Source organism: Xiphophorus couchianus, chromosome 1 (assembly GCF_001444195.1).
Source record: "Xiphophorus couchianus chromosome 1, X_couchianus-1.0, whole genome shotgun sequence".
Lineage (NCBI taxonomy): Eukaryota > Metazoa > Chordata > Actinopteri > Cyprinodontiformes > Poeciliidae > Xiphophorus > Xiphophorus couchianus.
Window position 1 is genome coordinate 21,206,978 of NC_040228.1, and position 12,336 is coordinate 21,219,313.

The 12,336-nt window shown below is 37.7% G+C and overlaps 1 protein-coding gene across 2 annotated transcripts; it reads left to right on the plus strand.

Moving 5' to 3' along the window:
* The first annotated feature begins 41 nt into the window (after positions 1-41).
* On the plus strand, positions 42-12,126 carry LOC114136504 (transcription initiation factor TFIID subunit 4). Of its 2 annotated transcripts, none has more exons than XM_028004547.1 (16): positions 42-122; positions 440-1,178; positions 1,826-1,980; positions 3,557-3,676; positions 4,395-4,541; positions 4,629-4,751; positions 4,862-4,951; positions 6,464-6,691; positions 6,828-6,954; positions 7,300-7,417; positions 9,310-9,479; positions 9,550-9,680; positions 9,795-9,920; positions 10,376-10,432; positions 10,528-10,644; positions 10,720-12,126. In XM_028004547.1, the coding sequence occupies exons 2-16, from the start codon at positions 494-496 to the stop codon at positions 10,885-10,887; spliced, it is 2,562 nt and encodes an 853-aa protein (XP_027860348.1). In that variant the 5' UTR covers positions 42-122; positions 440-493; the 3' UTR covers positions 10,888-12,126. The 2 variants fall into 2 exon arrangements, with proteins under 2 accessions (XP_027860348.1, XP_027860427.1); XM_028004626.1 differs by having other exon boundaries at positions 46-113.
* Positions 12,127-12,336: the final 210 nt, after the last annotated feature.

Genomic DNA, 12,336 nt, shown 5'->3' on the forward strand with positions numbered 1-12,336 from the left:
GGGTATCTAGTCTGCGCATGCGTCTTAAGAACTAGCGTTGGTAGGCAAAGATGGCGGCGGGGTCCGATTTGTTGGCTGATGTTTTCTCCAACAGAGCGGTGGACGAAAAAGTAGTAAGTGAGGTAGTGAGAGCCTTTAATACCCTGTTAAGAAAAGCAATTTGCGCTAACTTGACGTCTGGGTTTCAATTGGCAACAAATCATTTTTGTAGTTTATCTGTAGTCGGCAGTTTCAATGTTGAGGGTAGTAAATGAAATTTTGACTATATAAAGCAGGTAAGATATCTGTACTCCCTGATATGCCGACAATAGCTAGTTTTAGTCAGGTTGTTTAACTTAACTGTGGCCAACTTCATTTGACTTATCACTTAACTGAAACTAATGCGAATTGGATAGTTACTCGACACTTCCCTTGCTGCCTTATGTTTCCGCCGCGGTAGCGGTAGGAGTTGCTGAAGGTGTCAGTAATTGTTCGGGGGTCCCACGGTCAGAGCATGGACGGGACAGCTGGGATCACATCGGCGGCTGAAACAATCCCGACTGCCGCGAAGAGTCACTTCGGTTCACTGACAACAAGCGGAGCAGTTACGGGAGCATCAGGTGCAACAGCTGGGGGTGACAAACAACAAGCGACTGGTGCTCCAGCTTTGGATGGAAACGGCGCGGTGATGAACTGTCACATCCCCGGAAGCGGGCAGTCAGACAGCTCACAGACAGCTGTTGTGAATGGACCCGCTTCTGCCTCTCCTGGTTTTATTATTCGAACTAATCCGAGTGCACAAAATACTTCGACCTCATCTGGGAGTTCGTCTCAGCCTGCTGAGAAAACTGTTCCCACAGTGGCGCTTGTAAGGCCACCTATGCAAACTTCTGCTAACGAGACTCAAAGTACAGAAAGCCCAAATACAGTCTTGTCATCAGGGAGCGGTAGTGTTTCCTGCAAAACTGAACCCACTAAAAATATAACTCAAGCCGGTGCTCAGGTCCTGCCTTCGGGTGTTTTGTCTGCGACCATGAGGAATCCGACTGTTCTGCAAAACTTGAGGACTACATTGTCGTCAACGATCAGTGCCGCTCCGCCAGGAGGAATACGGACCATTGCTCCACAGGTGTTGGCTCCTCGACTCACTCAGCCTCAACAAAACGCTACAAGTATCCAAAACATCCAAATCCCTGCAGGTACGATGTTTAAGAGCTTTCTGTTTACTGTTCAACAAATGGGATTTCATTTCCTGCATGGATGAGGAAAATCTTATGAAATTTTGTATTAAACGAAGGTGAAACTGCTATTGATTCTAGCTGAGGCTACAGAGCGGACACAAGTGGTGAAGGTTCTAATTTCAAAGTAGATTAAGTTCATTACTGGTGTGGCCTGTCAAAGCAGCACTTAGCTACGTTGTTAATTCTCATATATTTGCTTGTCTGCTACAGTTACATTATGTTCCTTAATAATAGCTATTTACTGAATATCTCGTAAGTATCTTATTTTTTTACTGGTACTTTTAGTTTCCTTTTCAAGTAACCTCTAAGATATTGTGTGCCCCCCTCACCTGGCTTTATTCTTAAAGTCCTTACTCATTCTGAAAATAGCTAATGTGAAAATCTTCAGATTTCACTCACTGTCTGATTTCTCATCATTGTTTTGCCTATTATGTGTTTTTCAAAAAAAATTTTTTACCCTCAGATCAGTTTATTGATAAATTCATGTTTTTATGTATTAGAAATCACTATTGATGGGTCATTTATCTTGATTATTATCCTCTGTCATGGTTGTGACTTTGATTTATTTTTTTTTTTTGTTTGTTTTTAATATTTGAACCTTTCAGGCATGGTGTTGGTTCGCAGTGAGAGTGGGCAGCTGCTGATGATTCACCAGCAGACCTTGGCTCAGATGCAGGCTCAGGCACAGTCACAAAGCGCAACGACGCCACGACCTGCAGCCCCCCCCAGCACTCCACCTGTCCAGGTCACATCTCTTCAGGTATTCTTGTGCCAGAAGCATGAGCGCACGCACACGGGGAACATATGACTTGTATGTGTGTTGCAGTAAAACACAAAAGAAATGTACATTTCTGGATATCTGCCAATAAAGACAGTGGCCTATTTCACTTTAGAAGGAATCACATTTGACAAAAATTAAGAAAACTTATACACTTAAGTTTTATTATTATTATTATTATTATTTATTATGGAGAAATATAGAAGTCTTTTTGAAGATTTTCCCAAACTTTAAAACAGATTTTGTGTAAAATCTTACACAAATGGATTTTTTTTAAAGAATAGATATTAATTTAACTGATTTTCAACAATACTCATTTGGATAAATAAGTTTGTGTTGCATGTAGACTATAATGGAAGAAGAAAAATGTCATTTGACAATAAAACATTGCTTGATAGCAATACAAAGTGTTTTCTTCCACTATTCTGGAAAAGATTCAGTGCTATAAATGGGTCATTTTCAAATGTTAATATTTAAATGTAGAATACGTTGCACTGATTTTGAAATGTCCACACAGAAGTTAAGCTGAAAGTATACAACCTGTCAAATGTCAAAATTTTTGAATTTTCATTGTGTTTTTCAAAATATTGGTTTTGTTGTTTTGCAGTTGATTCTAGGTACATACCAAAAAGATTAATGCAATGTATTAAGTGTACACAGACTTAGTGGAATGTTTTAGTAGCAGATCATAATATATAAATATAATACTCTAAAACACCCACAGCACTGTCTGAACACCAGTATTAAGACTAAAACCTGCCATTGTGATTGTTAGACTTTTAAGTAATCATACTGTTACAATGTTTCTTCTACATGGACTTATAAACAACCCTTTTAAACAACTGTTATTGATCACAGTCCATTTGTGAACCTTCAGAAGATACAGGATAAAGTACTTTAATCAGTCAATCAACTTTATCAATGTGACTTTTTTCCAAGTTCTGTGAACAAGCTTAAAAATACATTACAGGCACACTAAAACAAAAAGATTTCACAAAATCAGATCTCTTCTCGAAGGTGTAATACATTCCGAATGGACTGCTGTGAAATAGAAGATTATTCTAGTCTTGGGACAAAAAGGCTACCTTTTTTATGGAGAATGTGGACATTGTGTCTTTTGACTAAAGCGAACAGAGATCCAGCTTATCAATTTTCAGTAATCAAGACAGAGGTCAGCATATTTGATCGTGTGGAAAGAACAGAACATGCACATATGTGAAGACAACAGTTAGTTATATCATATAACTGTAACCATTAATGTTTTCCAGTGTTCTTAATTTCAAAGTTTTCATACATTAAAAATGTTTTATTCTGTCAAATATTGTTTTATTTAAAATAAAAATGGGGTTTGAAATGGCATCCAAGCTTTTTATTTTAAAGTTGCATTGCAAGCTGGATGCAACTGCATTTATCTGTCTTAGAAATATAGTACATTATTCTTGTTTAAATAACTTTAAAACACTCCAACTAAAATATTTTATAACACAGATAAAATTAATGATTTTAATGCATTACTATTGGTAACTAATGGAAACGTGTCTCTGTCTGTCTTCTGCAGACTCCAGGAGGTCCTCTGCTGGCTCGCTCCGTAACCCCGACGACCATCATCAAACAGGGTTCCCCAGTTCAAACCACAGTAGCAACCACAACCACCCTCCAGAGACCTCCTGTTCTGCAGGTACCTCAGTCAGTCTGCATTCTGAGATATTTAATTGTAGTAGTTACAGTTAATACAAGGTGTCAAATTGACCTAGTTCTAATAATAAAAATAGTTTGTCAATGTACCATTCATAAACATCTTGTTACAATTCCAAAAAAATCTAATATTTTCAGGGGTACTGACAATAGCCAATGTTTCACTGAGCCTGAGGATGTTGCATAAATGTGATCTTCTATGTGTGTGTTCTTTGTTCCAATAAGTCATGCAGACAACTCAGTAATTCCTCAAGAAGCATTAGCTTGTCTGGATGGCTAATAATAGTGACTAAAAATAATGATCATCCAAGACACTGAGGGAATTAGTCACCAGTTGTTTTGTTTTTTTTCCCTTTTACTTACCTAGGTAAACATAGGTAAACCAAACCAGAGAAATAAAAGCTATATTGTAATCTACTTTTTTGTGTTTTGTTTATTCATCTACAAAAAAGAGTTTTACAAGGATGTTTGAGTTGTTTACTTTTATTTGTTTAAGAGTGACATTATTTTATTTTTATCTTAACTTCAGCATGAGTGCTAGTTTGCATTCTCTATGAATAGAGAGGTTGCCATGTAAAGTGCCTTTTTGTTTGACATCTTTAATGACTAGTTTCCTGGGTGCTTGTTTCATACTTGCACTGAAAAGATGAGTGAGGAACTGTAATTTTTTTCATTTCCTGTAAAAGTAATCTCTTGTGCAGAATACCATCATACTTGGAGGAAATGCCACTTCCACGGGACAAGCTCTTGGAACGCCAACCACAGTGCAGGCAACTGCAGCAGTAACTCAGAGGGTGGGGCCCCTTGGGGTCACTGGGGTGCCCGTCACTCCAACAACCATCACAGCTGTAAGAAAGAAGTGAAAAGTTTTGTTTGTCTATTTTGTGAACTCTGGTTTTATTTCAGATATTCTTTCTTTTTTTTTTTTTTTTTAGGAAACACTGGAGAATGTGAAAAAGTGTGGAAACTTTCTGTCTACACTCATCAAGTTAGCATCCAATGGAAAACAGTCATCTGAGACTACAGCCACTGTCAAGGAGCTTGTTAGGAATTTGCTGGTACTTCTCTCTGGCACAGTTTGTTGTTCTGTGATTTTTACAGAACAACAAACTTTTCTACTATCTGTTTATCACATATTCCTTAACCATCTTTTTCTTTATTGTAACAGGAAGGAAAGATAGAGCCTGAGGATTTCACCAGCAGGTTGTACAAGGAGCTTAATTCTTCTCCTCAGCCATACCTTGTACCTTTTCTTAAGGTGAGGTGTTGAAAAAAGGTTGACACACTTTTATGCAGGAAGTTCTGTTGCCCAATAAAACAGTGTTTTTCCAAATTTTACCCAGCAATAAACATAGAATATATGAGAATAAATAACTATTCATTAAAATATTTATCCTCCTTGAACTGCAATTAGTCTGCGATTGTATTCAGGTGTCTTAGGTCAGTATTTTGTAGAACCAACTTTCTTCTGAAATTAGAATCCCAATTTATTTGGAGTTTGTGTTCTAATTTTGCAACTCAAAAAATATTTTAAAAGTGCACAATGAGATATTCAAAGTTATCATTTATAACCGAACAGTGCTTTACCACAACTTAGTTAATGTTATCTAACAAACCTCTCAGGTCTTCTCTAAATAGCTGCATTTATACTGAACTTGAAATATACACAGGTGGATTCTATTTACAAAGTAGGACACTTTTCAAAGCGAGTGGTTGCATTGGATTTTGAGGAGTTGTCAGAGTATACAAGTTGAGTCCATTTGCAATTAACACTGTTGAGATTTGTATTTGATAAACCTCTAAACTTTAAAAGACAAACCTGTACTAATATGTTGGTTTTATGACATCCATCTGTACTTGAATTATTATTTAATCCCCAATTTTTTGTGACAGACTCAATGTAAAGTTTAACTCTATACACAAAATGGCACTTTACTTGAGTGTTGGCATCAGTTATTGATGCAGAAATCTACTGATTCCTCCTAAATATGTCAAGATTACAGTTAGTAAAGAATGAAAATAAACATTTACGTGTAACATCAATGACAGTCCTTGGAAAATGCTTGGATTTTTCTTAAATTCAGTCTCAACATTTGATCTCAAATTAGAGAACTCAGACTGAAAGTGCCCTATTCCGATAAACAAGAATAAGATCACATTGCCATCCATAATATTATCTATTATTGTGTTTTGTTTTTTACTCTCTCAGTTTATGAAAAATAATGAAATCAGATATGTGTGTATGTGTGTTCTTCATGGGTCAACTAATAACAAGCAGGTCATCTTCAAAAGTGCAAAAAAGCAGCATCACAGTTAAATTATTGATAATGCATAGAAGCATGTGCTCATTAGGCTTTGGATGCTACATACACAAACACACTATGGATTCTGAAGCACACTTGCAGATGCCCTCAATAATCAGCAGGACTGAATAAGAAAGTATCTTATGTTGATGCTTAGCTAAAGTCTCACTGAAATGTGACAATTGTCCAGTGTGATGTCTCTGCTATGATACAACATGATGGAACAGGAATTGCAGATTTTAAAAACATGCTAATGCTTGTTAATTAATTTTCTTAGTGTTCCTACAAGTACTTTTAACATAATTTAGAAAGAGAGACTGTCTGTGAAGCAGGTACGCAGTTGGCTTCTTTGAAAAGAGAAGTGAAATTGCATTATGCACAATCTGGGTGAATGTTAATGAGCTGTCATTGTTTCATACCAAAACCATTGATTTCATTTGCTCTCTGTTTCCTCTCAATGCCTACAGAGAAGTCTTCCGGCGTTGCGTCAAATGACCCCAGATCCTGAGGCCTTCATCCATCAAAGCTTGCTGTCCCAGCCAAGCAGTCAGCCAGCTGCAGCAACCTCTCCAGCCCTTGGCGCTGTGGTTCTGCGTCCTTCTCTTTCGCCTGCAGTCAGCGCGGCCACAGGCTCTACCACGACCAAGGCCACAGTCATCACCCTCTCTCAGAAAGCCAACAGTAAACCTGGACTGGTAATGAAGCTGCTTCTGTGAGCTTTGAATGTTGCAGTTGGCATGTTTTAAAAAAAAAAAAAAAAATTCTACATAAGATCCACTTTTTGTTATTGTATATTCATTTATTGAATATTTTGTGTGTAATTGTGTGCAGGTTGTGGCCCAGCAGCAGGTGAGGCCACAGGTGACCCTGGCTCAGTCTCCTTTGGTAACGATCAGAGGAGCAGCTCCCAGCCGCATCATTGTGGGTCAACCACAGATGGTCAGACACACTCCACAAGGTGCGAGTTCAGCAGCGCTTCGCACTGGAGATGTTTGATACATTTCTGTAAGATTGGGTTTTAATAGCACTGTTAAAAGTTGTTGCTATTAAGGCAGAGTTGTAGTATTAATCTTGAACAGTTTGGTTAATAAAATATTCACAAAATAAATACATCTTGCTGCAAAGTCTAAACTTTTTCAGATTGTGGTATCGCTGCCATCTTGTGGTTTCTTTGTGCAATTGTGGGATACAGGAAACATTTTGGAATTCATTTATTCAAACCATTTTACTAGCTGCTGTGTTTTATCCTGTTTTAGTAAGCGACGCCACAAAGTGAACTTCTGTCCCAATTTATACATTTTAGGTTCTGTGGTGAAGCAAAATGTGGCTCCAGGGACCAGAGGAGTTCAACTACTCAACCAGGCATCCCTCGTCGATGCTCAGAGGAACAAGCTAAAGGAAGCAGGAGGGGGGACTTTCAAGTATGTGGCTCTTAAACATGTAAAAATTATCCCAGATCTGTTTACAATACCTTTTTTAACTGCACATCTTTGAAGGTTAATGATCAGATGGTAAACTGTTGCTTGTTTAATTAGTGTCTTTATCTTACTATGATGCTCTTTTTTACTTTAGTATTTGCAATCCCGTTTGACATATTAGAATGTAGGTGTGAGGTGTAGAATTGAGTCATGTGATTTAGAATTGATTGAGCCTTGAGTCACAAATTTAATAACTTTAGACTTGACTCTAGATTATCATAAAATACTTTTTACTTAAACTTTCCTACCAAAGATTCTTGACTTCACTTTGACTTGAACCTTTTTACTCTTACACCAAGCAGAAAATCTGATATGAAGAAAAAATGACTGGTGCAGAACGATGGAACCTTACCAAGTTGCGTTACTGCGCACCGTCCCCCATTTGACAATATTTCCTCCCCCCGTTGCTCCAATAAGCTTGCTGTGTCGGCAGTGTTTACCTGCTTTCTTTCCTGCATCATATGATGACAGAAAAGGAGGTAATGAATGTGAAGTTGTGCTCTCTTCCAGCACAATCAGAGGTGTGTGTTAAATTGAAAAAAGGAAGGAAGAAAAAAAGCTGCAGGTGGCATCTCCCAAACAACAAGTAGACTGCTATTCAGCAGAACTCCTTTCAAAATGTTAAAACACTTTCTTTAAGACTGTAAATGCAGACACTGGTGCATTGTAAATTAATTTTTGATTTTAATGAGGGAGACGGTCGCCGGCCACAATCTAACTTATTTTACGATGTTTTTAAAATTTTCTTCCATCTCTTGCTGGCTGTTCCAGTACATTAAGCATCTTTTAAAGTAATATCTTAATTGGAAATTATTACTCTGATTAAATTCCATAATGGTCAAATGAGTTGTTTAAGACTAAAATAAAAAAAATATTATGGCATTTTCATGTTGTTATTTGGGACTTGAATCAAGACATCACTGGCTGCATGGTATTAGAATGGGGATAGTACTGGTAAATATTGCAATGGTGATGTACATTAATTAGTTCCATCACTATGTGACCATTTGCATTTTGGGGCAATGTCATTTGTGTGTGCCCACCTGGTTCTTGTTTGGGAGCGCTACTGCTTAACCGTTTAGATTTCCATTTGCACAAAAATTGAAAGTCCATCTTTTTTTTTTTCTTTTTTTTTTTAGAATAGAATAGAATTCAACTTTATTGTCATTGCACTGTCACAAGTACAAGCAACGAGATGTAGTTTGCATCTATCCAGAAGTGCTCTACAAGATATAATATTTATTTACAGATGTACAAGACTATGTATGTATGGACCATGAGGGGTTATAGCAAGAGATATAGATATTGTGTATAAATATAAATATGGGAGCTATATGCACAGATTATACAGATTATACAGAATATATAAGAATGTTAGGGAATGGATTATAGATAAATAATGGCAGATAAAATTTACAGGTTGTATGTATGTGTGTGTGAAGAAAACAGTCCGTGATGTGTGTGTGTGTGAGGATAGTCCATGTGTTCTTGTTGTATGAGAGGGTAGGGAAGTACAGTCCTTATAGTTTATGTTTTATGTCAGGAGGCGGTCAAAAGCGTGACAGCTGTGTGAAAGAAGCTGTTCCGGTTTTTGTTTTCCTCTTCATAATTATGTGCTGTTTGTGTTGTTCCATAACATACAACACAAACTTTTACTTATTTTACTTGTATTTACACAAGTAAAATACATTTGCGATAAGGTTTTGATGTGCTAATCTGGACTATGAATAATTATGCAAAGCATTCTAAAATAACATTTTGCTTAAAAAAAATGAAAGTATAAAAATAACCTATGTTGGGTTTTGTGTCTTCCTTTTTCTACTTCGTTCCTGCAGAGATGATGATGATATCAACGACGTGGCTTCCATGGCAGGGGTCAACTTATCCGAGGAGAATGCCCGCATCATGGCCAGCAGCTCTGAACTTGTTGGCATCGTGACTCGGTCTTGTAAGGATGAGGCTTTCCTCTCCATCTCCTCTCTCACCCGGATAGTTCTGCAGATTGGTCAGTGGTTTACTTTTGAGACAAAGTAAACTCTCGTTCATTCTTCATTCCAAACTCACTTCTGTTTCAGGTAAGAAGTTTGGTGTCAGTGAATTGGGCACAGATGTGATCAACTACATTTCCCATGCTACACAACAGCGACTGCAGAACCTGTTGGAAAACGCTTCACAAGTGGCACAACTGAAGAATTTAAATTTTAAGGTAAGGATGTGTCTCAGTCACTCGAGAGTTAGCTTTGTGAACTATAGTTTATTCTGGTTTCATAACTTTATTTCTGTCTGTCTCTCAAACATCTAACTTGATAAAAATGGTCAGGAGGACGAGCGGTGTGAGCAGGTCAGTGACGTGCGAGCTCAGCTCAAATTCTTTGAGCAGCTGGATCAGATGGAGAAGCAAAGGAAGGAGGAGCAAGAGAGAGAGATCCTGCTGAAGGCTGCCAAGGTAGAAACAGACAATTTTATGGTGGTTCAACAGTTTGAAGTTTGATTATTATTTATTTATTGTAATCTCAATTATTTTAGGGATTGGGAAATGAATAAAAGTAGGTGTTATACATTTACAGCTTTATGTAAGAAGAGATTTATTTAAGCTGCTGCTCAATAAGTATTGAAGTATTAAAAAAAGTGGATCTGCTCTCCTCTGTATAGATGGATCTTAGGTGGTTTGTTGACCTAGAATGGCCTATCATTACTTTAACAAGGACACAGAATACCTGACAGGAAGAATTACTCTGTTATAATTGCATAGACAGTGTGAATGTGTGATCTTTACCATTAATGTTAGTTTCTCTGCTACTAGCTAGCAGATATTTTAATGAGGGAATGAATAAACACGGGATTTAATAAACTGATCAGATTCAACCTGAAATATTAAAAATCTCCTCTGCATTGCTGCAGTCTAGGTCACGGCAAGAAGACCCAGAACAGCTCAGACTGAAACAGAAGGCCAAAGAGGTAATTATATGCAGAGAAGAGGGAGTATGCAGCTATTTTCTATATTATTATGATGAATGAGATTAATCCATATGTTGCTGTTGTGTGTATTCCAGATGCAGCAGCTGGAGTTGGCTCAGATCAGGCAGAGAGAAGCCAACCTAACAGCGTTGGCAGCAATCGGCCCGAGGAAAAAACGGAGAACAGACTCCCCTTTAAGTGCGAGTGCAGAGGTAAGGATTTTTAAACCTTTCGACAAAAATGATGTTGACAGAACAGTTAAATGATTCCTTCCTACCAACCTGCAGGGTTCAGGGTTGGGATCCTCCCAGCCTGGAGGCTCCAGTGGACAGGGCTCCAGACAGTTTATGCGCCAGCGCATCACCAGAGTTAACCTCCGGGACCTGCTCTTATGTCTGGAGAATGACAGAGACTCCAGTCACTCCCAGCTACTCTACCAAGGTCTCCTCAAATAAAGGCTGGACTGAAGTGACTATTGACACGCAGAGGTATTAGTGAAACGTATCTGATGGCCTTTTGCCTTATCTGCTGCTCTAAGTATTATATCTGCAAGAAGAGAATAATCTGAAAAGCAGAGGAGAGCTTCCTCAAGCACTGGCCTTTTGTGTGGTATCTTCAGCAATTAAAATACAGGTAATGACACCAGTTTCCCTCACACTTATTAACATCAATGCTCAAGATTTGTGAAAAGCTTTAAAAACATTTGCAGCATAATCTCAGTTTTGTCCTAAGTTTGTCATGACGAGAAGGAAGGTCTAGGTAGAACGAAAGACACCCTCTAAACTCACTCTTAGAGAAGAATAGCAAATTAAAAGCACCTTGGAGTTGTCAAGTATCCACAGCAGCAGTTTGATAATATCTACATGCTAACTGTTTTTGTTTTTTTTGTTGTTGTTTTTTTAGGAGCCATGCCAGGAAAGTTTTTTTGTTTCACATTCACTAATTGGAATCTGTGGAGTAAGCTAAAATATTGGGACTTTAACTGAACAGTGTTCTTCAGTCAAATATTGAACTTTTAAGCAACAAACTCCTGGTGGGGCACACATGAAGAAATGGAAGGCTTTGTAAATAAGTTCCTCATGCCCACTTTTAAGTTTGGAGGATCTGTGATTTGGGTTGAATCTTTTTGTCCTGGGAACCTTGTTATTGCACACAGTATCACAAAATCTTTCACATTCCAGGAGATGTTAAATAAAAATCCAATGGTTTCTGCTAGAAAGCTGGATATGAGTGGTCATCAGGTCTTTCAGCAGAATGATGAATCAAAACACATGGCCGCATTAACAGAAAAGTGGTTCAGTCGAAACAAAAGCATCATTCTTCTACAGACATCTCAGACCTGAAGCCTTGTGCAAAATGTAAAGGTCTATATTCCTATAAATGCTATATTTGAGCATTCACTCTGAATGCTCAGATATTCTGAGATGGTATCAGAGAATACTCTGCTTTCCTATTGGCAAAAGAAGCAATTTACTGCTAGGATTAACTGTTGAGATACCAGGAAATGTGGCACCAAAACAAAATTATTTGGATTTTTTTCTGCTTGTGAATACAAGTTCACAATTTCAAAATTGGATTTTTCTAAAATATAATTTTCAGATTGTGGAGCTACAATAAAAACAGAATTTATTTTTATGCTTTGTACAGATTTTTATCATTGATGCCAATAAATGTAGAGGGCACCTTAAACTCCACTTGGCTCATCTGCTGTTTATTGTTGAAATGACATCTGCTCAGTTGCCTTCTTAAAAGTAAAGCCATATCCACTTGATAGTGTTGATTTATTTATCCAACAATATTTTTTCAGAGATTCTGGATAAGTTAGGATTAATTCAGTTTTCTTATTTGCCATTTTAATTTATGCAGCCACTCGGGTGACCATAAGGCGTTGGAAGTTCAGAAGT

Bases quoted from the DNA above. Each gene is read 5' to 3' on its own strand.
- LOC114136504 (XM_028004547.1), top strand. From the start codon at position 494: ATGGACGGGACAGCTGGGATCACATCGGCGGCTGAAACAATCCCGACT. The intron at 1,981-3,556 runs GTATTCTTGTGC...TGTCTTCTGCAG, and splicing joins TCCAGGTCACATCTCTTCAG to ACTCCAGGAGGTCCTCTGCT. The intron at 9,681-9,794 runs GTAAGGATGTGT...AAAAATGGTCAG, and splicing joins TGAAGAATTTAAATTTTAAG to GAGGACGAGCGGTGTGAGCA.